The sequence below is a fragment of the Aotus nancymaae genome, unplaced genomic scaffold (genome assembly GCF_030222135.1).
Source record: "Aotus nancymaae isolate 86718 unplaced genomic scaffold, 86718_ANA_hifiasm-v0.15.2.pri h1tg000016l, whole genome shotgun sequence".
Classification (NCBI taxonomy): Eukaryota; Metazoa; Chordata; class Mammalia; order Primates; family Aotidae; genus Aotus; species Aotus nancymaae.
Genome location: NW_026988428.1, coordinates 5,247,618 through 5,275,303, shown reverse-complemented (window position 1 = coordinate 5,275,303; position 27,686 = coordinate 5,247,618). Strand labels below are relative to the sequence as shown.

At 39.0% G+C, this 27,686-nt stretch overlaps 1 protein-coding gene across 2 annotated transcripts in view; it reads left to right on the top strand.

Annotated features, from left to right (window-relative positions):
• Positions 1 to 2,207: 2,207 nt before the first annotated feature.
• The window catches only part of METAP2 (methionyl aminopeptidase 2), a 42,281-nt gene continuing 16,802 nt past the window's right edge, over positions 2,208 to 27,686 (top strand). The window contains exons 1-7 of one of the 2 annotated variants that reach the window (XM_012469313.3): positions 2,208 to 2,429; positions 4,486 to 4,590; positions 11,719 to 11,784; positions 14,492 to 14,594; positions 23,436 to 23,597; positions 24,335 to 24,516; positions 25,389 to 25,483. In XM_012469313.3, the coding sequence (XP_012324736.1) occupies positions 2,279 to 2,429; positions 4,486 to 4,590; positions 11,719 to 11,784; positions 14,492 to 14,594; positions 23,436 to 23,597; positions 24,335 to 24,516; positions 25,389 to 25,483 (864 nt within the window). In that variant the 5' untranslated portion in view covers positions 2,208 to 2,278. Of the gene's footprint in view, positions 2,430 to 4,482; positions 4,591 to 11,718; positions 11,785 to 14,491; positions 14,595 to 23,435; positions 23,598 to 24,334; positions 24,517 to 25,388; positions 25,484 to 27,686 lie in introns of both variants that reach the window. The other variant, XM_012469312.2, reaches the window with a different exon arrangement.

Sequence of the window (27,686 nt, the reverse complement as noted above, 5' to 3'; positions counted from 1 at the left end):
CTAAAAATACAAAATTTAGATGGGTGTGGTGATGTGTGCCTGTAGTCCCAGCTATTTGGGAGGCTGAGGCGGGGAGGCGTTTGAATCTGGGAGGCGTAGGTTGCAGTGAGCTGAGATTGTGCCCCTGCACTCCAGCCTGGGCAACAGAGCAAGACTCCATCTCAGAAAAAAATAAAAAGTAAAAATAAATACTTAAAGGAGGCAGGTGGATCATTTGAGGTCAGGAATTTAAGACCAGCCTGACCAATATGGTGAAACCTTGTCTCTACCAAAAAAATACAAAAATTAGCTGGGTGTGGTGGCATGTGCCTGTAGTCCCAGCTACTTGGGAGACTGAGGCAGGAGAATCGCTTGAACCTGGGAGGCGGAGGTTGCTGAAATCGTGCCACTGCACTCCAACCTGGGTGATAGAGTGAGACTCCATCTCAAAACAAACAAACAAACAAAACAAAACTCTCTCTAAACCTTTCCCCTCCCCTTTCCCTATTCATTCTTCAGATCTCAGCCTAATTGCTCCTTCCTCAGGGAAACTCTACCAGACCTTCCTACCTAGGCAAGTCCCCTTGTAATATGCTTTCATAGCAACACTTGTAAATTTGCTTTTATTAGCATTATTGCTTGATGTCTTTTTTTGTTAACTGGCTCTATGATGACAATGATCATCTTTGTTTTTGCTCTCTAAATGTTGCCAAATCTAGGTTTATACTAGGCATTGAACACATGGATGAATGAGTGAATGAGTGACTGTGCCAGCCAAGCAAACAGCAGCCCAGACAAAAGTAACAGTGAGTTTGAAATGCTCCAAGGTCAGAAAGAGCTCTGAGAGCTGGAGCTATAATAGTGAGAGAGTGGAGACACTGGAGAAGTAGGCATGGCTGGATCTTGCTGGGCATTTTAAAGGACTTGGACACATGGAAGCTACCTCTATTTTTTCGGTATTATGTTTGCTTTACCAACTATTTTATTGCTAGCCATCAATTAGGGAAAACAATTTAAAATCTAAATAGGGATAGACTTAGAGAGATAAATAAAGATATGTAAAGGAATAAGAGAAGCAGTTTTTAGTACTTTTTCTTTTTTTTTAAAGACGGGGTTTCACCATGTTGGTCAGGCTGGTCTTGAACTCCCGACCTCAGGTGATCCGCCCGCCTTGGCCTCCAAAGTGCTTGGATTACAGGCGTGAGCCACCACGCCCGGCCTTTTTAGTACTATTGAATAGGTGCTACCTGAATCTTTAAGACTGAGGATGTACATTTATGCAGCTGCGGTCAGAGCCTGTGTGAGGTTTACTATAAATCCACTGGCAAGAAGGCCCTTAAAGACATTTTGATGGCCATGAAGCTTGGTGCCTAGTTTAAAACTAGTGAAAACACCTAAACTTTCTAGGTGGACAAAGCCATATTCAGGAGAAATTGAGGAGTTGGTGCAGGCAGCCAATCACAATCCACTTACTCCACAAACCAAATCTCAAACTGCGGTTTGAACTTGAGGCTCAAAACAAGAGGTAAAGAAAAGGGCAAAATTTAATTAGCTTCTGGTGAAACGTCCTAAATCCAAAAGAACGGTGACCCGAAATAGAGAAAACGGAGTGTGATCTTTTGCATTAATGAGAGAGACCGTGTCCCCGTGTGTCAGAACCTGTCATTCTCGTCCTGAGTTGGAAAGTGAGCGGAGTGTGAGGGGATCCCATCTTAAACAGTCCGGGGTTGAGTAGTTCAAGAAACTAACACGGAACTCCAGCTTCCAAAATTCTCTCCAAGGCCTAGACAGCCTCGCGGAGAGCTGTGATTGTGAATATCAACGCAGATTTGATTAAATCTTTTAGATTTAAAAGATATGTGGAGTCATGACAGTAGAAATGTGTACAAGTGAACATATTTCTTCGCCCGTTTCCCCGCTGCCTGTGAGATTTACAAAAACGCAAATGTAAAACATTTCCGTTCCAGCAGAGACGCCGCTTGCTCTTGCGGGTTGCCCCTCTCCACAGGCATCTCTAGCTGACTCTAGAGCTCAAGCTCCCCTTTAGACTTCACCCTGCGAGGGCGGATTTCCACCAGAAATGCCTGAGGCACGAGACGAAGCAGCAGCCAGGTCTGGCCCCAGCGGACTGCAGCCTGGCGGGGCTTCAATCCAACACCCTCAGCCGAGTCCTCCGCCGTCCCAGCATTCCCTGCGTCCCTACCATCGAGAGCAGCTTCCGGCGTGGCTGGTGTAGGCGGGTGAAGAAGGAGCGGGCCCTCGCTGCTCTGTCTCATTCCCTCGCGCTCTCTCGGGCAACATGGCGGGTGTGGAGGAGGCAGAGGCCTCCGGGAGCCACCTGAATGGCGACCTGGATCCAGACGACAGGGAAGAGGGAGCTGCCTCTACGGCTGAGGAAGCGGCCAAGAAAAAAAGACGGAAGAAGAAGAAGAGCAAAGGGGCTGGTGCAGGTAAAGGGAATTTTATGTTTTCCCAGTGCCCGCCGGGAATGGCTGAACGGTTTGGCTCAGGCCGGGCGAAGGGGTCCGGGACCGGGGCTCCGGAGCCTCAGACTAGACTGGTTCTTAGGCCCGACAGGTTGGCAAAGCCGGGCTATAGATTCCTAGTCCCGAGACGAGGCGTCATTTTCTCCTATGGGACTAGAGTGCTTGTGGGGGAGAAAAGAGTGCCAGAGGTTGGTGTGTGACACCTCTGGGGTCGCTGGGCCGGAGCCCCTGTGTTACCAGAACTCAGCTCCCACGCACATCGTGGCACGGTCTTGAGCTCGTGCACAGAGCACAGCCTTACCATCTTCTGCGTGGTTTGGCCGCCGTCTCAAAAATCCGATTCTGAGCCATACTGCCGTCTCTTAGCTGGTTTGCTGGAGCAAGCTAGGACATATTTTCTTTGAGAGTGGGGGTGGGGTGGTCAGATGTGATGGAGAGCACATCTCCCCCTACCATCCCGGTTCACGTTGGGGTTGTTGTTGTAGCCTGCAGTTTGGGGTGTGTGTACATGTGTGTATGCCCGCGCGCTCACGTCATTAATTGCAGAATTTGTGGTGGTGATACGAATTTTCACCTGCTTAATCCCACAGCATCGCCAAGCTTTAGAGCCTTTAGACCTGAATTATGCCACTCGCAGGCAGTGCAGATAGGATATTCTGTGGCTCAGAACGGAACTTCTCAGTCCCTAATCTCTGAATCCACTGGTAAGGCAAGGAGAACTGCCGAAAGTTGGATATTATGAGCTGGGAACTTAAGTGTTTTGAGAAGTCTGTGGTTTTGCTGCCTAAGCTCCTTCGCCTTGAGAAAAATTATTTTTACTTGTTTCTAATTAAAATCGCCAGAGAAACAGAAAAACGGAGAAGTCAAAAGCGATTAAGATGGAGTTGAGAGAGGTCGAAGAGAGCTAATATTCATCTTTGTGAAATTTTGATTAGATGGGAATGGAAGGAGAGTTGTAGCGTTGCTGGAACTCTTCCAGAGCAAAATTTAATCCCAGGAAGTACTCTGGTGGCTGTTCCTGGATTTCGAGTGAAATCGAAACACTGCTGTTTGTCTTGTAAGGTGTTCAACTGTCTGATCCTAATGTATTTTTAACAGTTGTATTTCTTAATATGAATTCTCTCCAGTAACCAGAATGTCACTTCATTTCATGCTACCCGATACTATTAATACATGTAACATGTTGCTCCTATGGATAGGTTATAATCACTTCCAGAGCAGGCTTGTGCTTAGATATTCGAGCATTTTGCTTTTTTAGTAATGGTCTATCTTTGCCTATTTATTTTGACTTTACCCGGCCCATCATATCTTCATGAAACCAGGCTGCCCTGGGGTGTGGCACAGGATTCGTCTTCCTAAGGCCTTCAGCATTTATTACCTATCTGGTAATTTTAAGTAGTTGTTGAATCTAGTTGCCGATTACTATTAAAAGTTAAACTAGGCCGGGCGCGGTGGCTCACGCCTGTAATCCCAGCACTTCGGGAGGCCGAGGCGGGTGGATCACGAGGTCAAGAGATCGAGACCATCCTGGTCAACATGGTGAAACCCCGTCTCTACTAAAAATACAAAAAATCAGCGGGGCACGGTGACGCGTGCCTGTAATCCCAGCGACTCAGGAGGCTGAGGCAGGAGAATTGCCTGAACCCAGGAGGCGGAGGTTGCGGTGAGCTGAGATCGCGCCATTGTACTCCAGCCTGGGTAACAAGAGCGAAACTCCGTCTCAAAAAAAAAAAAAAAAAAAAGTTAAACTACTTAAGGATAGACACCAGTTTACACTTTTGTTTATCTTTTAGCTGCTAGTGTGTGTAATGGATATTTTGTTGAGTAAATTAATGAATGGGCAGTACTGTGTAGGTATGGAAGATTTTTCTGTCATTAAACAAATTTTGTTATGTTGATAATGTTTCTGTTTTTGTTTCCTGAGGAAAGGATTTGTAAGTTTTCCAAGATCATTAGAGCATATTCTAGTGGGAAAATGTCTGTATTAGATTTAATTCTGCTATTTTATTTTCATCAGCAGGGCAACAGGAACCTGATAAAGAATCAGGAGCCTCAGTGGATGAAGTAGCACGACAGTTGGAAAGACAAGCATTGGAGGATAAAGAAAGAGATGACGATGATGAAGGTAAATGGTTAATTTGATCTTTGTCGTTAGAAAAGCTAGAAAATGTGTCGGTGCTTAATCAAAATGTATTTACCCATATAGTCTTTTTTTCTGACATTTTGCTTGTTAGAGCCTCAGTGTCACAGATTAAAAAGGAAAAGGTATTTATTAGCTAGTCTTGAAAAAGTTCAGTATGTTCATTAGCTGTTCAGATAGTACACATCTCAAGTTTTAAAAATATACTTGGTAGAAGGCAAAGTAGTGAGTATTAATAAGATTGAGGGGTTGTTTATTTAACTAATACTTTCACATGCATTCACATTTAAACCTCACAAAACCAAGCAAAGTAACCTATTTGTGCTTAGATACTCAAGAATTTTGTTTTTTAGTAATGGACTGTCTTTTCCTATTTGTTTTGACTTTACCCAGCCCCTCATGGCTTTACCTAGCCATCTCATTTGGGTAGGGAAGTGGTAGTTATGTGATTTACCCAAAGTGACACAGCTGGTATGCGTAGAATAGAGCCAGAATTTCAAACCTAGTGCTTGATTGCAAGTTTGTTCCTTTTACTCTCTCTCTCTCTTTTTTTTTTTTTTTTGAGACTGAGTCTCACTCTAACACACAGGCTAGAGTGCAGTGGTGTGATCTTGGCTCACTGCCACCTCTGTCTCCTGGGCTCAAGTGATTCTCCTGCCTCAGCCTCCCAAGTAACTGGGATTACAGGCACCTGCCGCATGCCCAGCTAATTTTTTTTGTATCTTTAATAGAAAGAGAGTTTCACCATGTTGGCCAGGTTGGTTTTGAACTCCTAACCTCAAGTCATCTGCCCTCCTCAGCCTCCCAAAGTGCTGGGATTACAGGCTTGAGTAACCGTATCCGGCCTGTTCCTTTTACTCTCTGTTCCAAAACTACCTCTTTTCATTCTTAAAGGATCATATAGGAGTGCACTAAATTTTACTATAAATTCCTTGACCCTAGCTCCTTGTGGGTGTTTGGGTACAATAAGATTTTTTTTTTTTAAGACAGCAACTGCTAATTGATATTATCAATAAAACAGTGGAGGAAGAGACAGGTAAGAAAACTTACTATTCCCCAGCCTCTTTTGGCAGAGGAAAAATGGGGCTTTCCCATTCTTTTTATTTGTAGTTGCCTGCTGCCATGAACAACTGCTCTACCTCAAGTACCACCAGCCTGGGGTTATGCCTTTAACCATTAGTTGGGGCTGTACTTTAATTGTTGTGTTAGGGTAATGTAGAGTAATTGTTTTCCTTTAGAATGTTCTCTGCCTTCAAGAAGCTTATAGTGAACATTTGGTGGAAAAAAGTGCCAAGATTCAAGGGAATTATTAGCTTTTCTCTTCCTTAAATCTTTTCCATTCTACATTGGCTTATGCTTTAGATTATTGAACATATTTTGAGCTCTTAAGAAAATGTTTTGTAAAATTCAAGGCAATATGATAGGTTGCTATAGACCCACTATATGTCCAATATCATAATGCTTCCTGGGCTTGTTGGGCTAGTTAAAAAATACTGGCTAGGTGTGGTGGCTTATGCCTATAATCCAGACCAACCTGGGCAACATAGTGATACCCAATTTCTATCCCCTCCCCCCAGGAAATCACAATGCTAATCTTGAAGTGTTATCTTGTTCTCTTACACCTCTACAAAGTTGCCCATCAGGTTGGAAATCTTCAGTGTATTAAAGAAGATTTTAGGAATATTTGTAGTTTTTTATTTCAGTAATCAGGGTCAGTCAATACTACTTATCTGTTGTTACAAGAGGTCTTTGAGGGAGTGGAAAGCTAGTGTTTCAAGATCTTTCTCCTAATGGAACACTAGGCTGGGTGTGGTGGCTTATGCCTGTAATCCCAGCACTTTGGGAGGCCGAGGTGGGTGGATCACCTGAGGTCAGGAGTTCAAAACCAGCCTGGCCAACATGGTGAAACCCCATCTCTACTAAAAATACAAAAAATTAGCTGGGCATGGTGGTGGGCGTGTGTAACCTCAGGTACTTGGGAGGCTCAGGCAGGAGAATCACTTGAGCCCGCAAGGTGGAGGTTGCAGTGATGAGATTGCGCCATTGCACTCCAGCCTGGGCAACAAGAGTGAAAATCTGTCTCAAAAAATGAGAAAAAAGAAAAAAGAAAACTATGTGGTAGACAGACAAAACCGAGAGATGAAAGGGTATTTGGGTACCTGTAATAAAATTTATTGAAATTTGGTGATACAGTTGTGGGCTGAATGCTGAAGGAAGGCTCATTGGAAGAAATAGAACTTGAGTAAAACCAAACAGAAGAAACCACCATTTTGGATTAGGATAATGCTGAGAAAGTATTTGAAGCATGGGGATAATACAAGCTTGCCATGTGAGGTATTGATTTATGGAGTCTTTGAGGATTTTTAAGAAATGTTATGAGCCAAGCATGGTGACTGGTGCCTGTAATCCCAGCTACTTGGGAGGCTGGGGCAGGAGGATCTTTGAGTCCAGGGGGGCTTCAATATGCTGTGAAAACACCTGTGACTAGCCACTTCACTCCAACCTGGGTAACATAGTGAGACCCTGTCTCTTAAACAACAAAAAAAGGAATGTTACAAAAGAATAATTTAGGTTTTATCTATATACAGGGTTGTTTAGAGAAGTGTATAGGAAAGGTAAGGAGATCATTTTGGAGTCCTCTTAGAAATAGCCTAGGCATATGGTAATGAAGATGTAAATTGATAGTCATAAATAGGAATGGAAAGGAAGCATCCAGTGAACAGTAGTGTGGAAGCAGAATTCAAAAGACTTGGAGACTTGCATTCTGGGGAGCAGGAGTAAGGCATTAGTGGACTCTGGGAGTTTGAACTTGTGTGACAGAATGTTGGTGCTGTTGACTGAAATAATGAAGCTGGGAAAGAGCCAGTTAGTCATTGAGGGAGAGTTTTGCAGGCAAAGAAGAGGGTACTAAGTTTAATATTAGATGTGCTGAATTGGAAACTGGAGTATTCATATAAAAAGTTGATCCTGTGGGCATCTAACAGTGTGCTGGAGGTAATTCATTCAATACATTTTGAGTCAGGCTCATTAATTTTTAATGTTGGATATATACATACACACATATATCATATATGTAATATGTGTGTATATATATACATACATATATATGATATATGTGTGTATGTATATATCCAACATATATATGTATGTGTGTATGTATATATCCAACATATAATTTCCCTAAAATAATAGTCACCTCTTTTTTTTTTTCCCCCTTTGGGACAGAGTCTCACTGTTGCCTAGGCTGCAGTACAGTGGCACGAACTCAGCTTGCTGCAACCTCTGCCTCCAGGGTTCCAACAGTTCTCCTGCCTCAGCCTCCCGAGTAGCTGGGATTACAGGTGCCCACCGCCACTCCTGGCTAATTTTCGTATTTTTAGTACGGACGGGGTTTCACCATGATGGCCAGGCTGGTCTCGACCTCCTGGCCTCAAGTGATCTGCCCGCCTCATCCCCACAAAGTGCTGGGATTAGAGGCGTGAGCCACCATACCTGGCCCCAGTAGTCACCCTTTTTAAGTGTATAGTTTGGTGAGTTTTGATAAAGTATGCAATTGTGTAACTACTACCACAACCTGAGATACAGACTATTTCCATTTAACATTTCTATCTCCACAAAAAAGTTCTGTGTCCCTTGTAGTCAGTTCTCTTGCACCATACCTAACCCTTGGCAATCACTGATAGGTTTTCTGACCCTATAGTTTTGGCCTTTTCTAGAGTAGCCTGTAAATGCAATTATTCAGTATGCAGCTGTTTGTGTTTGACTCGTTTTACTTAGCATAGTACTTTTGACAGTCATCCAGTTGTTGCACATATATCAATAGCACATTTCTTTTTATTGCTGAGTAGTATTCCTAATATGTTTACCCTTTTACATCGAACAATATTTGGGGTGTTTACGGTTTTGGTCTATTGTGAATGAAGTTACTGTAAACATTTGCATATGGGTCTATCTGTAGATATGTTTTCATTTTCTTGGGTTAATAGGAGTAGGTTGCCTGTCATTTGGTAAGTATGTGTATAAACTCATAAGAAGTTGTCTGTTTCCAAAGTGGCTGTGCTATTTTGCATTCCTGTCAGTAATGGTTGAGAGTTTCAGGTTGTTCATATCCTTGTAAGGACTTGGTATTTGTTGGTTTTAAAATTTTAGTCTTTGACATAGGTATGTAGTGCTTTGTCATTGTAGTTTTAATTTGCACTTCCCTAATGATACTGAGGATATTTTAATGTTTTTATTTGCTTTTTCCTTTATTTTTGGTAAAGTGTTCACATGTCCATGTTTTATTGGGTTTTCATCCTATTGAGTTGTAATAGTTCATTGTATATTCTGGATGCAAGTTCTTTATCAGATAATATGTTTTATAGATATTTCTATGTGATGGCTATTCACTTGGTTAGTAGTATTGCTTACAGGACAGTTTTAATTTTTTTTTTTTTTTTTTTTTGAGATGGAGTCTCACTCTGTCACCCAGGCTGGAGTGCAGTGGCATGATCTCGGCTCACTGCAACCTCCGCCTACTGGGTTGAAGCAATTCTCCTGCCTCAGCCTCCTGAGTAGCCGGGATTACAGATGTGTGCTACCACGCCCAGGTGATTTTTGTGTTTTAGTAGAGACGGGGTTTCACCATGTTGGTCAGGCTGGTCTTGAGCTCCTGACCTTGTGATCTGCCCACTTTGGCCTCCCAAAGTGCTGGAATTACAGGCGTGAGCCACCGCGCCCGGCTGACGACAGCTTTAATTTTGGTAAAGTCCAATCTATTTTTTAAATTTATGTGTAGTGCTTTTTGTATCCTGTCTAAAACGTTAAGTCATTGCTGTCTCTAAGATCACAAAGATGTTCTGGATTCTCGCTAAGAAGTTTTATGTATTTTTAGCTGTTATGTTTAGGTCTATGGCTCATTTAGAATTAATTTTTCTAGGTGATGCAAGGCAAAGTTTGAAAGCTTGAGGTTTTTTTTTTTTTTTAATGTGGATTTCCAGTTGTCATTCAACAGATTATCAATTGATTTGGGCCTAGTATTAATACAAATAAACATAAACAGCTTCTGTTGATGGGGCCCGGTTGTTCATGCCTGTAATCCCAGCACTTGGGAGGCTGAGATGCGGTTCAAGACCAGTCTGGGCAACTTAGTGAGACCTTGTCTCTGCAAAAGATTGAAAACATTAGCTGGGTGTAGTGGTACGTGCCTGTAATTTCAGCTATTCAGGAGGCTGAGGTGGGAGGATTTCCTGAGTCTGGGAGATTGAGGCTGCAGTGAGCTGTGATCCTGCCACTGCACTCCAGCTTAGGCAACAAAGCGAGACCCTGTTACAGAAAAACAAACAAACAAAAAACAACTATTTCTGCCTATGAAGAATATGCTGGGATGCTATGAAAAACAGACATGTAAAAAACACAAATTACAACGTGGTTGTAATGGTTGGAACCATAAACATAAATAGTTTAATATTCAGATCCCAGCTCTGCTGCCATCCTGGCACAAAGTTAGTTCAATAAATTATGGCTGTTATTCTGTACTGAATACAGACATTGGATATTGAATAAGGTAATTAGCCTCAAAAGGATGAAGGATGTTTTTGTTCCATTTTAAAGATGAAGAAACCAGGATAGAGAGAGGCTAAATAACTTGCCCAAGGTCACACAGATGAAAAGATTTTTAGCATATATGTAAAGTTGGTTGTGTATCTTGAAGTATTTGTTTCAGATTGTGACTAGTGTATGTAGCACTACACTAGTATGTAGCACTAGTCACATACACTAGTCACAACCTGAAACAAATACTTCAAGATACATAACCAGTTTTAGCCTGAAAAAACTGTTGTTTTTCCAGAGCAGAAACTATCTTGTTTATTTTTCTATCCCTATTGCCTGGCACTAAAGAACTCAACAAACATTTAATGGAGTGAATGTTACTATTAATGTTATAGTGGAGGATGCGTGAATTAGATTATAATTTTTCATGTGCTTTTGATTAGGCTCTTGAATCTAAAAATCCATAATAAGTCAGCAATATTTGTATTTTGGGTTTGTTGTTGCTGTTGTTTGGATACAGAATCACCCTTCCGTCACCCAGGCTGGTGTGCAGTGGCTCGATCTCAGCTCACTGCAGCCTTGACATCCCCGGCTCAGGTGATCCTCCCACACCTCAGCTTTCCGAGTAGCTGGGACTACAGGTGCACACCACCACCCCTGGCTAATTTTTTGTACTTTTAGTAGAGTACAAAATAGGTTCTCACCATATTGTCCAGACTGGTATCTAACTCCTGGCTCAAGTGATCTACCTGGCTCGGCCTCCCAAAGTGCTCGGATTAACGGGTGTGAACCACTGTACCTAGCCTAATATTTGTATTTCTACTGTTCTCTTTTGCCTGCTAGGTTTCTGATAATTTCATAAGATGAACATAAGAAATGGCGATTTTTGAGGCTGGGTACAGTGGCTCATGCCTGTAATCCCTGGACTTTGGTAGGCCAAGGCCGGTGAATCACTTGAGGTCAGAGTTTTGAGACCATCCTGGTCAACATGGTGAAACCCCATCTTTACTAAAAAATACAAAATTGGCTGGGCATGGTGGCACACACCTGTAATCCTAGATACTTGGGAGGCTGAGACACAAGAATCGTTGGAACCTGGGAAGCAGAGGTTACAGTGAGCTGTGATCGCGCCATTGCATTCCAGCATGGGCGACAAGAGTGAAACTACATCTCAAAAAAAAACAACAAAAAAAAACAAAGGTCAAGTATTGGCATTTTCATATGATTTAACCCATGGAAGTCCTAGATCATGTTACCTTCCACTTTGCTAAACTGCTGCTTCCTGTTTCTAAATTTTTTTGAGATGGAGTCTCACTGTGTTGCCCAAGTTGGATTCCAACTCCTGGGCTCAAGTGATCCTCCCACCTCAGCTTCCCAAGTAGCTGGGACTGTAGGCACGTGCCACCACACCTGGCAGCTGCTTCCTATTTCTTGTTTCAGTGAAAGAATAAATGTAAAGAAGATAAGATAAACTAAATTTATTCATTTATTGAATAGACCAAATATTTGTCTCTTTGTGCTTGCTTTCTCCCTCTGCTTATGAGGTTTAAATAAACCTGTATTTGAAATTTCTTTTCTTAGATGGAGATGGTGATGGAGATGGAGCAACTGGAAAGAAGAAGAAAAAGAAGAAGAAGAAGAGAGGATGTTAGTGTCTTAAGTTAATCTTACTTGGTATATTAGAAGTGATTATTTGGCCGGGTGCGGTGGCTTATGTCTGTAATCCCAGAACTTTGGGAGGCCAAGGCGGTTGGATCACCGGAGGTCAGGAGTTCAAGATCAGCCTGGCCAACATAGTGAAATCCTGTTTCTACTAAAAATACAATAATTAGCCGGGTGTGGTGGCTCATACCTGTTATCCCAGCTACTTGGGAGGCTGAGGCAGGAGTATCACTGGAACACAGGAGGGGAGGTTGAGTGGCCAAGGTCATGTCACTGCAGTCCAGCCTGGGTGACAGAGTGAGACTGTCTCAAAAAAAAAAAGAAGTGGTTATTCACCCACAGGTTTGAAATTGCTTAAGGTCCTGATATATGTCAGGGAAATAAACTTAGGCTTAATAGAAGCAGATTTTAGTGAAACTAATAATTATTTAGAAAATAACTTTGGCTTAACAGTCCTGTATTTTCTTTAGCTGTTAGCTAAGGGATGTCAATGTGAATTGGTTGCATTTTACTGCAAGTTAGGGATGAGTTTCTAAAAATTTTATGATTTAAAACTTGCATGATTTAAAAAATAATTCTGTCAGGAATGGCTAAAGTGGTGCCACTGTGGTGGTAGGGTAAACGTTTGTAATTTACCTTCTAGCTTTTAAATTATGAGATTCTTCATGAATATTTAAAGAGGAGTCCCATTATTTAAAATGTGTGCATATGGTGAGACTTTATTATTGATAATAACTTATCAGATTTGTATAAAATGTCCTACTTGTTTTGAGTTTCTATAAATGGCACAACCAAACATCATCAGGGACCTGAAAATGTATTAGTGAGACTAAGAGGAGATTTCATAGTATTGAGGAAGAAAGGTTGGGTTGAGAATCACAATGTGTAAGTTTTAATCTTAGATGCCATTTGGGCTGTTGGAGACCACTGAATGTCTGGTTATGCCTGCCTTTAAAATTTTTCAGGCTAAAATTTATGGATCAGAATTTTGGGGGTTTGATAGTCATTCACCTGTTCTCTAGGTGGAGGTAGGATAGCCTTCTTTGTGTTCAGACATCCATCCTTACTAGATCCTTCTACTCTTAGATGAGGATGTCAACTATTCTTGTAGTCTGTGAGGGCACATGAGTCTGTATTTGATGAGCACAGGATACTTGCACTCCAGGAATCTTCTAGGGGCTATAATGTCCTATTCTTTCCACTAAAAAAAAATCATTAACAGTTAGGCTATGAGAAATAGTATTACCTGAGAATTACTTAAGAGACACTGATTTCTTAAAAAAAAAAAAAAAAAAAAAAGAAAAGAAAAAAGCCATACCTGTTTCTCCAAGTACTCTACAATTGCTCCCTTATGAAGCCAGACCAGCAGGGAGGAGTACTGTTAGAGGACTGTTTTATATTTGCCCTTGATAGAATTCTTCTGACAGATGTTTAAGTATGATGCCATTAACCTTTGTTGTGCTTCCTCTGAGGATGTTGTTGAATGTACTGTTTATTATATTTCTTTATGAGCATTCTCTAGAGCTACTCCTTTTTTTGCTGCTTAGTATCAAGGATAATTGTGTTTTTTCTGAGTATCAGTGTACTTTTTATCTCAGAAACATTGTGACCTGTGTAAATAACTTTTTTTTTTTAATGTTGGCTACCAAAGGGCTTAGAGCCAAATGTGTGGTTTTGTGTTGGCCTTATTTCAAGCACTATTTTATGTTGTTTTTGTTTTGTTTTTTACTAGTTTACTTTGAATGTCTGACTTGTTTATTTTTTATATCCTAGTAGACTTGAATCATTTCTGGAACAAGCCAAATAATACAGTCATGGGGAGTTCACTGTTCTCATTTTCCTCATCTATACAGTGGAAAAATCATAAATGATAGTTAATGATAACTATAGTACAGATTATTATAGATAATTCATAGTTTTATATAATAACTTGGATGTAGTACATTATAATTTCAAAGATATCCAAGATTTCATCTGATCGTTCATTTTGTAGATGAGGAAACTGAGGCTTGGTACAATATTAGTGATTTGTTCAAGTCACAGCTAATAAGTGGTAGAGACTAGATTTCAACTTTGATATTCTGATTACAAATTCTATGTTTTTTCTCTAATCTTTTTGAGTCCCTTATGTAATTTACGCACAATATAAAAGGCATCTTTATCAGATTTGTAGATGAGATAAAGTTGGGGTAATAAAATACTTTGAAAAAAATCAAGATTTCAGAAGACCAGAATTGATTATGTGTGCTCTTAACTTTTATACCTAATATGCCTTTGAAATAATAGTTGTGCTTATTTTATTAATATATATTAGGTTTATATTTTTATTTTATTGCTGTAGGACGACTTACTACTTTGGTTTGTATTTATGAAAGCCAATGTCTCTATGCTATTCCATCTCTAGTATAGTGAATGAAGATGAAAACATTAGAAGTGTGCTTTTTGTGAAGGCATATACCGTTTAAATACATAGTGGCATTCTGAGGAGTTAAAAATTTTTTTTCCCAAGCAGCAATAAATCAGTGAGGAGGTGGCCAGCGTGTTGAAGTGTCTTCTGTTTTTAACTGTGACAGCAAGGAGGAGGTTCCTTAAAATCAGAACATATAACAACCATTAGGAACTGAGAAAACTCTAATAACTGCTTAATTTTATGTATAACTACAGAAGTTAATGCTTTATTTGTATCTCACAGCAAAAGTTCAAACAGACCCTCCCTCAGTTCCAATATGTGACCTGTATCCTAATGGTGTATTTCCCAAAGGACAAGAATGCGAATACCCACCCACACAAGATGGGTAAGGATCATCAAATCACTTCCAGTTTAACTTTTGGCAATTGTAGCTTAGCAATAAAGCAGATTTGACATTTCTCAGAGCTTTGCTCCACTACTTTATAAATGCTTGTAAATTTCTTGTGACGAAGATGCAGTAGAAGCCCTCTTACCCAAAATGATTGGGACCAATAACAGGTTGGTTAATTTAAAAATTATCTTAAACTGAGGATCACAAAATAAAAATTCTTGTAGGTAAAGGTTAACCTAAACAAATTCGTTTTTCACCTCTCTTCAAATTTTGTTACAGATTAGCAACTGCCTGCCCCCCCCCCACATATGTATTCATAATGCATTATCTACAATTCCATTTTGGGTTTCTGAGTGATGTAAGGGTTGATGCCTGCTATATCTTTACTTTTTTTCCCTGAAATCTTTTGGTAGTTCTTACCTACACTTAATTTGACAGAAGTATTTTTCGATGACTTAACCTTATTGAGATTTATCAGGATAGTTTTCATGGAAAGTTTTTTTGATGTAACATTATTAAATCACATAATTACCATAACAAGTACAGATGACTTAAGCAGTCTTGACAACAAATTCACCTAATTCTTCAAGGTGTTCTGTAAGGATACATTTCAGATGGTTAGCAGAAGTGGCATTATGTAGACATATTGAGAGCATGGAAGCTGGGACCAAACTATCTGCATTTGAATCCCAGTTCTAACACTTACTAGCTTTGTGACTTGGGCAAGTAATTATCACATCTATGCTTTCATTTCCTCATCCATAAAATGGGCACTCTGCAGGGTTGTGAAGAATGATATATGAAAAACACTTAGAAGAGTAGATGCATAGTGAACATAAAGCAAGCTAGTTGCTGTTATTCAGAATAGGAACCTGTCAGCCACAGTATTTATAATACCATGGACATTGATCAGTATGTTTTACAGAGGGAGTTAAGAGTTTTGCTTAATCCAATGGTTGCAATCATTGGTTAAGAAAGCTTCTACTGTAGCTCTTGTTTTGTTGGCCTGTAAAACACCATATTTTTCTTTAAACATAAAAAAGAAAAAAGAACATACTGTTAACATTGTCACCTGCTCCCTCGTTTCCAATTATGAACGTTCTTAGGGGATAAGTCTGTAAAATTCTGGCATTTTATGGCATGGGCTTCTCTTCTTTGAATTTGAAATCATCAGTTGTCCCTATCTTAAAACATCTATTTTTAAAATGTCGCAGATACAGATAATTTTACATTAATAAATTCTTATAGTACATATGATGTGATCACATTTATTTTTAAATATAATCTCTTAATTTTTTTTTTTTTTTGCTTGTTCCCTCTTCTTTTCCTTCCTTCCAGACCCATGTTAACCACCTAGCAGGTAGCCTTCCATATTTTTTCTATGCTCATATATGTATACATCTGTCTGTTTATGTAAGGGAATGTTTGATCATTGTTTGTTTTACAAAAATGGAATCATAGGCACATGTTCCTCCGCCTTCCTTTTCTCATTCAGTGCTAACTAATGGAAGTTCCTCCAAGTCAATTAGAATACTTCTATTATTATCTTGAATGGCTTCATAATATTCCATGGTGTGAGTGTACCACGCTTTATTCCACCATTCTCTAGTTGATGGCCATTTGCTTTGTCTGCAATAATTTTTGCCACTGTAAACCATTCTGCAGTAAACCTCCTTAGGTAAATAGGTAGCTAGATACATAGTGTATTTCTCTTCTCTCTGTCTCTCTTTCTCTCTCTTTCTCATATACTGGTAGTTATATTCTGAAATAATTTTTTAGGTGTGAGATTGATTAATCAAAGAATAGATTAATAATTTCTGATTCTTAAAACTACTAGTGATTTTGAGCAACTTTTGATTGTAGGCTTGTTTATGATATCTTTTACTCTTCCCGGTTTTATTTTTTAATTTTTAAAATTAAAAAAATTTTATTATTTTTTTTGAGATGGAGTCTCCCTCTCTTGCCAGGCTGCAATGCAGTGGTGTGATCTCGGCTCACTGCAACCTCTAACTCCCTGATTTGAGCGATTCTTCTGCCTCAGCCTCTGGAGTAGCTGGGATTACAGGCACACACCACCACGCCCAGCTAATTTTTGTGGAGATGGGGTTTCACCATGTTGGCCAGGATAGTCTCAGTCTCCGGACCTCGTGATCTGCCTGCCTCAGTCTCCCAAAGTGTTGGGATTACAGGCGTGAGCCACCACACCCGGTGTCTTAAGATTTTAAATGCATTATGTGTCCATGTTTAATATTTCTGAATTCCCAGTAATCACTCATGTTTTCTTGAACGTCTATTTTGTGTTTTATTACATCTTTTTTTTTTCTTTTTTTTCTGAGATAGAGTTTTACTCTTGTTTCCCTGGCTGGAGTGCAATGGCACCATCTAGGCTTACTGCAGAAACTCTGCCTCCCAGGTTCAAGCTATTCTCCTGCCTCAGCCTCCTAAATAGCTGGGATTACAGGCGTGTGCTATCATCCCTGGCTAATTTTTGTATTTTTAGTAGAGATGAGGTTTTACCATGTTGGTCAGACTGGTCTGGGAACTCCTGACCTCAAGTGATCCATCCGCCTCGGCCTCCCAAAGTGCTGGGATTACAGGTGTGAGCCACCATGCCTGGCTAGTTTATTGTTTATTAATTAATCCCTTCTACTGAATTGAATGACCATATTTGTAACATGCTATATTCCCATGTATGTAATGGAATCAGTTTCTGGATTATTTACTCTGCTCCACTGATCTGTTTGTTTGTTCTTATGCTAACACTATTTTGATTCGATATCCCAAACAATTCTTTTTAACGCTTTTCTTAGCTACTCTCAGTCATATAGCCTTACACACACACATACACACACAAATGTCCTTGTTAAAATTCTCATCAGAATTGCATTTATATTTATGTGTTAGTTTCTGAAAATTAACAGTTTTATCACCTTGTCTTATCCAATGTCATGGGATGTTTTTGGTACTTTTTTTTTTCCCCCACGTATTCAGTTTTTTTTTTTCAGTTAGGTCCTAGCCCTTTTTAGTTAAATTTACTCTTAAGTGTTTCATGGTTTTTGTTAGTGATGTGAATGAAGTATTTTAATCTCATTTCTGTTTCTTTATACTTAACTGCTATAGTGAAGGAAAGCCATTGAGTTCTTACACTAGTTAACAGATTGTTAATACTTTTAATAATGTGAATATTGTGAAACACTTGAAGTGGTATTTAATACGTGAAAAACATGAGATTTTGTAAACCTAAAAAGCTTCATTTTCCTTAGTCTCAGCTTCTATTGAAATTGAGTAAGTAGAATAACTTCTGTTTTTGAAATAATTACAATTTATAATACTTCTCAAAATAATTTTCTTAAATATTGCAGTATTGTATATTATCCTGGAGAAATACAGAATAAGCATAAGATAGTGTGATGTGTTTGCTTTTTAATAAATCTCAATACTTTTTACATTCATATAACCAGTTTTGACTATTTGCAAATAGATCAGATTCAGTATTCTTACAGATTTGGTATAGTTTATATCTTTCCTTTATTGTTTTATTAATAAACTTTTATTGGAAATTGAATGAATTATCACAAATAACTCACCTATGAAGCTTTTCTAGGTTAAGTGTATTTTTAAAAACTTCTTTTGAAATAATTTCATACTTCCAGAAAATCTACAAGCATAGTTCAAAGAATTTCCACATACCTTTCACCTAGATTTCCTTTGTTTTGCCACATTTGTTTTATTCTTCTCTATCTCAATGGAAGTACGCATATTGTCATATACCAATAACTTTCCATTTTCTCCTTGGAAGACAGATGTAAAGCAAATGTGAAAAATATTAAATCAGTGAATCTGTATACATATAATTTTTTTTTTTTTTTTTTTTTTTTTACTTTGTTTTGAGACAAGGTCTCACTCTGTTAGCTGGGCTGGAATACAGTGGCATGATCATAGTCCACTGTAGCCTGGAACTTCTGAGCTTAAGCAGTCCTCCTGCATTGGCCTCCCAAAGTGTTGGGATTACAGGTGTGTGCCATCACACCTGGCATAGTATTTTTTTCTGAGCCAGACTGTGCATTTTTGGCTGGGATACTAGATGATATATATGCAGTATCCTTTTCAGGGTGTTATATCTGGAGACATACAATGTCAATTTGCTCCTTATTGGTGGTATTTAATTTTTATCATTTGTTTAAATTAGTAGCCAGTTTCTCCAGTGTATTGATAGTACTTTTTTCCTCTTGTAATTATTAATTTGTGGGAAGTTGTTTTGAGTATATCCAGATAACTGTTGTAAACACTCTTCTCACACATAGCTTGAAACCTTTTTTTTTTTAAAAGATGGGATGTTGATATATTGCCCAGGCTGGTTTAGAATTAGTGGGCTCAGGTGATCCTCTCACCTTATCCTTTCAAGTAGCTTTGAAACTAATTTTTAACAGTTGTAGTAATTTTGTTTGCTTTCTAAAACCAGGATCCACTTGAGGTTTCCATTGCATATGGTTAGAGTCCTCACCTTTTTCTCTTTCTCTTCAGTGTCCCATATCATTGAAGAAACAAGGCAGTTGTAGAAAGTCTCATGTTTTGGAATTTCTCCGATTGTTCCTTTGTGGGGTGTTAAACTATTTTCTCTACATCTGTGTTTTCTGTAAACTAGAATTAGGTATTAATGGACTTAGATTAGGTTTAGATTAAACATTTTTGAGATATAAAATAAGTGATTGTGACCTTCATATTTTACCATATTCTGTTACGTTAGATGTAACATCAGGCTATCCTACTGTTTTATTGTGTTTGACTTCTTGATTAATGTGACAGCCAACTCTTTTTTTTTTTTTTTCCCTTTAAAGGTACTTTCTTCTTTTTGCAGTTTCCAAGTAATCTGTGGGACTACTTTGGTATCATTTGGAATATCTGTCTATCTTTCTTTTCTTCCTTTCTATTTATTTAGTTTATGCAAACTTAAGAAGAAAGGAATATCCTTTTCTTAACTTTTCACTGATGATCCTTGCTTTTATGGGTTATTTCATTGGGAACTGCAAAATGGTAGATTTCTAATTCTCGTATTTCTTCTACATTTATTAGGTGATACTATTCTGTAACAAGAGTTTTCTCTATCAACCGGGAATCAACTATAGTTCCTTCTTAAAGGCAGACTTAATATGTGCTTTATTTCTTACCCTTTAAGTACCAGTTTTTAGAGAAAGGACTTTATGTGATATATGCATACATTTTAATTATTATTACTGGGTTGTTTTTTTTTTTTTGAGACAGGGTCTCATTCTGTTGCTCAGGCTGGAGTGCAGTGGTGCAATCTTGGCTCACTACAACCTCTGCCTTCCAGGCTCAAGCAGTTCTTATGCCTCAGCCTCCCAGGTAGCTGGGACTACAGGTGTGTACTGTCATGCCTGGCTAATTTTCTGTCACCCAGACTGGAGTGCAATGGAGAGATCATAACTCAGTTCAGCCTTGACCTCTGGGTTCTCCCACTCATCTCCTGAATAGCTGGGACTACAGGCTTGTGCCACCTTGCCTGGCCAAAGTTTTTTTTTCTTTTTATAGAGATGGAGTCTTTCTATGTTACCTAGGCTGGTCTTGAACTTCTGGGCTCAAACGGTCCTCCTGCCTCAGCCTACCAAATGGCTGGGATTATAGGCATGAGCCACTGCACCTGGAGTATCATGTATATACATACACATATACATACATATATTTATTTATTTTTGCTAGAGACAAGGCCTCACTGTGTCACCCTGGATTGTCTCGAACTGTTGGCCTCATGCAATCCTCCCACCTTGGCCTCCCAAACTGTTGGGATTATTGGAGTAAGCCGCTCTGCCTGGCTTTAATTTCTATACTTTTGTTTAACTGACTGAGCAAAATAAGATCAAATGTGGGAAAATAATATTCTTTGTTTTTAGGGGGTCTGGAATTAATAGACCCTGACACTAAGTTTCTCATGTTGTTAATAACTTTGAATTTGAACTCAAGACTTTGAGCAAAGGATTTCTTTAATCTCATTTCTTTTTACTGTGTTATTTTTATTTTTTATTTTATTTATTTATTTTTTTGAGACAGAGTCTCACTCTGTTGCCCAGGCTGGAGTGCAGTGGCGTGATCTTGGCTCACTGCAACCTCTGTCTCCCAGGTTCAAACTATTCTTCTGCCTCAGCCTCCTGAGTAGCTGGGATTACAGGAGTGCACCACCATGCCCAGCTAATTTTTTGTATTTTTAGTAGAGATGGGGTTTCACCATGCTAGCCAAGATGATCTCGATCTAACCTTGTGATCTGCCCACCTTGGCCTTGCAAAGTACTGGGATTACAGGCGTGAGCCACCACGCCTGACCTATTGTATGTTTTTAGAGATAGGGACTTGATCTCTTTCCCAGGCTGGGGTATAGTGGTGTGATCGTAGCTCACTGTGTCCTTGAACTTCTGGGCTCAAGTGATCCTGTTGAGTAGCTGGGATTACAAGGTATGAGCCATAATGCCCAGCTAATTTTTTTTTTTTTTTTTGAGACGGAGTCTCACTCTGTTTGTTGCCCAGGCTGGAGTGCAATGGCATGATCTCGGCTCACTGCAACCTCCGCCTCCCAGGTTTAAGTGATCCTTCTGCCTCAGCTTCCCAAGTAGCTGTGACTACAAGCATGCACCATCATGCCCAGCTAATTTTTGTATTTTTAGTAGAGACGGGGTTTCACCATCTTGGTCAGGCTGGTCTTGAACTCTTGACCTCGTGATCTGCCCCCCTTGGCCTCCCAAAGTGCTAGGATTACAGGCATGAGCCACTGTGCCTGGCCATGCCCAACTAACTTTTTTTTTGGTAGAGACAGAGTCTTCCTGTGTTGCCTAGGTTAGTCTTGAACTATTAGCCTCAAGTGACCCTCCCACCCTGGCCAGGGTCTGTAGTTTAGGGCAGAGTTGAGTGAACTTTTTCTTCAAAGGGCATATACTAAATATTTTAGGCCTTGAGTGTTACTTAGCTTTGCCATTGTAGCATGAAAATAGCTCTAGAGCCGGTCCAGCCTGGCGGCCGCCCTCACATTCCCCTTCTTTTTTTTTTTTTTTTTAATTAAAAAAGAAAATAGCTGTAGACAGTACATAAATGAGTGGGCACATGTTGCAATAAAATTTTATTTTCAAAGCAGACATCAGGGAAGGCAAATAGGAGTAATTCCTGGAAGGTATCACTTTTATACTTGTGTAATTTGTACTCAGTGATCACTAAGTTGCAAACTGTATATTCAGTATTTAAGAATGTGAGAAAATTGTAACAGATTAAAAAAAAAATCATTTTGAAGCAGTTAATGTTTTTCCTACTTACAGGGAGTCATGGATCTCATTCCCAGATACTGAATAAAAATTCTCAGTGGCTCATGCCCGTAATCCCAACACTTTGAGAGGCCAAAGCAGGTGAATCACGAGGTCAGGGATTCAAGACCAGCTTGGCCAGCATGGTGAAACCCCGTATCTACTAAAAATACAAAAATTAGCCAGGCATGTGCCAGCACGCCTGTAATCTCAGCTAGTCAGGAGGCTGAGACAGGAGAATCGCTTGAACTCAGGAGGCAGAGGTTGCAGAATGCCAGGATTGTGCCACTGCACTCCAGCCTGGATGACAGAGTGAGATTCCATCTCAAAAAAAAAAAAAAACCAACAAAAATCTGTCAGGTGGGGTGGCTAATGCCTATAATCTCAGCCACTTGGGAGGCTGAGGCAGGAAGATCACTTAAGGCCAGGGGTTCGAGATCAGCCTGGACAACATAGCAAGACCTCATCTCTTGAAAAAAAAGATTTTTTTTAAGTTAGCTAGCTGTGGTGGTATGCACCTGTTTATTCCCAGCTGCTTGAGAAGCTGAGGCAGAAGGAACCTAGGAGTTTGAGGATGCAGTGAGGTATTATCCCATCACTGCATCTGCCTGGGTGACAGAGTGAGACCCTGTCTCTTTGTCTCTTCTCTCCCCCACCCCGAGACAGAGTTTCACTCTTACGCCCAGGCTGGAGTGAAGTGATGCGATGTCAACTCACTGCAGCCTCCACCCCCCAGGTTCAAGCGATTCTCCTGCCTCAGCCTCCGGAGTAGCTGAGACTACAGGTGCTTGCCACCATGCCCGGCTAATATTTGTATTTTTAGTAGAGATGGGGTTTCACCACGTTGGCCAGGCTGGTCTCAAACTCCTGACCTCAGGTGATCCACTTGCCTCGGCCTCCCAAAGTACTGGGATTACAGCCCTGAGCCACTGCCCCCAGCTTGAGACCCTATCTTTTAAAACAAAAAGAAATTTGTTAGCACTGGCAGTTTTAAAATGTGAGCCATGTCTCTCAAGGAAGAACACCTCTTATATGTTATATACACAAACAATTAGAAAAACCCTACAGAAATGTATAATACGTGTTTTGAGGAAGTATATGCAGATTTTCAGGTCAGTTTCTTGGATTAGTATTTACCCTGTTGGCAAAGCTCCTTTGAAGACTAAAGCATTTATGACCTCAAATAGAAGGATGACTTTTTCCTACCTACTCTGATTCTAGGACTCTTTTCAGACTGTTCTGATTCTTTTCTTTGTTATCTTTTTGTGTTGTCAGGGTATTAGTTCCTCTGACTCTGAATTAAATATCACAGGATATTTTTCCTCCCTTAAAAGTCTTGAAAAGGTTTTAACTTCATTTGGGTTGGTTGCAAGTGTTTGACTTTTTGTATTTCAGAAACTTTGTTGACATAAACTGAGTATGTAATGTATTTTTATTTGAACTGTCTCATTACTTAGTATAGTTTTATCTCCCTCAGCTTTTATGCTTGTTCTGCTGTCTTAATGACTAATAGTATGCTATGCCCACTCTAAAGGCGAACAGCTGCTTGGAGAACTACAAGTGAAGAAAAGAAAGCATTAGATCAGGCTAGTGAAGAGATTTGGAATGATTTTCGAGAAGCTGCAGAAGCACATCGACAAGTTAGAAAATACGTAATGAGCTGGATCAAGCCTGGGATGACAATGATAGAAATCTGGTAAAAGGAATACTTTTTTGTAAGAACATGATTTAAGAAAAATTTTGTAAGTACTAACTCACCAATTGTAATGTTTGGCTTTCCTTACCACTTTGCCAAATCTTTAAGTAAAGGTTATAGAACTGTCTCCTACATTATTGTAGTGTCACTATGAGAAAACCATGGAGAGGAGTACCCACTCTCACTCCAACCACCCTGTTTTGTGCACATGTAGTCATTACTGATTCTTATTTTCCATCTGGAAATCTGTTATTTTGCTATCTAATAATTCATACTAAAATACAAAATTACTGGAGCAATTGCTTAAATACAGAACATGATGATAATGCAGTAAGACAAAGTAATTATTTCTCTAGTTTTTCCTTTTGAGAAATGATTAGTGTAACATGTAATTCTCTGATGCCTACCTACAATTTAAAAAAATATTCAACATGAACAAATAAGATCAGCATTTAAATTGGTCTAAATTAGACTCTTATTTTCTAGTAAATTTAGTTAAAAGTGGATTGTGTTTTTTCTGAGTTTCTGGCAGAATCAAATTCCTTGTATTCTAAAGATGAGCTGTTTTCATAGCATCAGAGAACTATTATTTATTTATATTCAGAAAGTGCTCAGATCATTCTCAGAAAGTATTTAAGGTTTTTCGTTAACTTCCGGGATGTGATGAGCTATGCGGTATTAATACATAAGAGTAAGAAGATAAAGTTAAACAAATTCCCTTTTTTTTTTTGTTTTAGTGAAAAGTTGGAAGACTGTTCACGCAAGCTAATAAAAGAGAATGGATTAAATGCAGGCCTGGCATTTCCTACTGGATGTTCTCTCAATAATTGTGCTGCCCATTATACTCCCAATGCCGGTGACACAACAGTATTACAGTATGATGACATCTGTAAAATAGACTTTGGAACACATATAAGTGGTAAATTCTTGCAGAGAATTACTACCCCAGCCTCCTCCTGAAAACTCTAGTTTTCGTTTCTGTTAAATGGAGTGATAAATAAATACTGAACTCCCAAATTTTGTTCTTGCTTCCTCACTTCATTAGTAAAGGTGTGTTGAGGCAGATTTTAAAGAAAAATGTAGTGCAGTTATAAGGAGAGAGAAGCAGTTGTGAGATTTACTTGAAAGCATACTACTAAAGTGGAATGAAATGAAAACTGTTGGGTAGTTGAGGTTTTTTACCCTTTGTATCAAGGCATGAAAGACATTATCTTCCCTTTCTTCATTCAGGTCATTGTTTCATACCTCTTTTATTCAAATAATAACATTTATTTAGTATATTTAAGTTTATCAACCTTTATATACATGTTTGTCTTCCAAATTCTCTCCAAAACCCGATCGGATTAGCACCTCGTTATCTCACTTACAAGCGAGAAAGCAAGCTTAGATTAAATACTTAGCTGAGGTTTCACTACATTGGAAAGTACTATATTCAGCGCCCTGTACTTTCTCTGCCCTGTGTTGCTATTCCTCATTTCCCTAGTCTTTTCTTGCATTCATTTTGTTTCTGTTTGTATGTTTGTATAACTGCCAGGGTGAGCACTGAATTGATGCTGTCTTGGAGTAATATATACTAACTATGTAGTTATTCCTTTTTATTCTGAATTATTTGTATACTTCTACTTTTTGTCTCTTTGATTATGAATAATCTCTGGGTATTTGGAGTACAGCCTTTATTTGAGCCTTCATTCTATTTTTCTGTTAAACTCCAAGATTAATAGAATAAATGCTATAAAGTAGATAAATTGACTAGCTGATAAGTAAAATTAAAAGAGGAATTTTCTCTTTCAGGTAGGATTATTGACTGTGCTTTTACCGTCACTTTTAATCCCAAATATGATGCATTATTAAAAGCTGTAAAGGATGCTACTAACACTGGAATAAAGGTATGTGATCTGTAAGCACCATTTCATTCACGTATTTTGAGCACTTTAAGGTCTTTTAAACACTTGCAGCATTTAAGTACTTTTAAGGCCTGTTTAAGGTCTTTGAGTAATTAAGACAAACAAAACAATCCATTGCTCCATGGTTTTAAGCGAGTAGTTGTATTATAGTGTACCAAAGATGTTTTGTTTTGTTTTGTTTTTCCCCTGCTAAAATTTATTAAAACAGAATTTGGATCTATATTTGCCTGTCAGTTGGCAATGATTATTTTTGTGTGTGCGCTTTTTTTTTTTTAGAACAATTTTAAGTTCACAGCAAAATTGAGCAGAAAGTGCAGAGATTTCCCATATACCCTCCCCTCCCCAACTTCCTCTATCGTCAGCATCCCTACCACATAGGTATATTTGTTGAAATCATTTGAACCAACATTGACCACATCACAATTGTTCAAAGTTCATAGTTTACATTAGGGTTCATTCTCAGTATTATGCATTCTAAGGGGTTTGAAATATATAATGACATGCATCTACCGTTATATAGAGTATTTTCACTGCCACCGAAATCATCTGTGCTCACCTGATTCAAACTGATTCATTCCTCTTTTTCCACCAAGCCCTGATACAGCCCAGCTTTTCTCCACGCAATTTTTTTTTGGAGGGAGTTGCAATTAAAATAGACATTACATAAAATTTACCATATTAACTTTTTTTTTTTTTTGAGATGGAGTCTGTCTTTACCCAGGCTGGAGCACAATGGTGCAATCTTGGCTCACTGCAACCTTCGCCTCCTGGGTTCAAGTGATTCTCCTGCCTCAGCCTCCTGAGTAGCTAGGACTACAGGTGCCTTCCACCATGTCCAGCTAATTTTTGTATTTGTAGTAGAGACGGGATTTCGCCATATTGGCCAGGCTGATCTCAAACTCCTGACCTTGCGATCTGCCTGCCTCAACCTCTCAAAGTGCTGGGATTACAGGTGTGAGCCACCCACACCCAGCCATTTTTCAATATGTTGTTCACTGGTATTAAGTAAACTTATAATATTGTGCAACCATCATTACCATTCATCTCTGTTTACTCTTTTTATGTTGTAAAACTGAAAACTCAGTACTCATTAAACAATAACTCCCAATTTCCTCTTCTCCCCCTACTCTGGCAACCACCGTTCTACTATACATGATTTTAAATATGTCATGTAGTATTTGTGATTTTGTGACTGGTTTATTTCACTTAGCACAATGTACTCAAGGTTCACCTATGTTGTAGCATATGTCGGAATAAAGGAAGTAAATTCTGACATATGCTACAACACATTTTTATATACCACATTTTTGCTTATCCATTCATCCATTGATGGACACTTGGATTGCTCCCATGAGTTAGCTGTTGTGAATATTGCTGCTATGAATATGGGTGTACAAATATCTCTTCAAGATCTGTTTTCAGTTCTTTTGGGTATATTCAGAAGTGGATATGTTGAATCAGCTGGTAGTTAACGTTTTTTAAAACTTTTTGAGTATCTTCTATACTGCTTTGCACAATGGCTGTACCATTTTGCATTCCCACCAACAGTACAAAAGGAAGGGTTCCAATTTTTCCATTTCTTCACTAACACTATTTTCTGGGTAGTTTTTTATATCTTTGGAGAAATGTCCATTCAAGTTTTTTGCCCATTTTCATTTTTTTTTAATTAAAAAAAAAGTAGAGATTAGAGGTCTTGCTATGTTCCCCAGATAGGTCTTGAATTCCTGGGCTCAAGCCATCCCCTCACCTTGGCCTCCCACAGTGCTAGGATTACAGGCATGAGCCACTGTACCCAGCTCGTTGCCTATTTTTGAATTGAGTCATTTGTTGTTGAGCTTTAGGAATTCTGTATAGAATCTGGATATTAATCCTGCATCAGATATATTATTTGAAAATTTTTTTTGTCATTTTGTGGGTTGCCTTTTTACTCCAGATACTGTGTTTTGAAGGATAAAATGTTTTAATTTTTATGACGTCCAGTTTGTCTATTTTTTCTTTTGTTGCCTGTGCGTTTGGTGTCATATCCAATAAATCATTGCTAAATCTAATGTTATAAAGCTTTTACTCTGTTTCCTTTTAAGGTATTTATAGTTTCAGGTCTTAAACTTAGGTCTTTGATCCATTTTGAGTTAATTTTTTATATGGTGTTAAGTGAAGGTCCATATTCAGTATTTTGTGTGCGCAT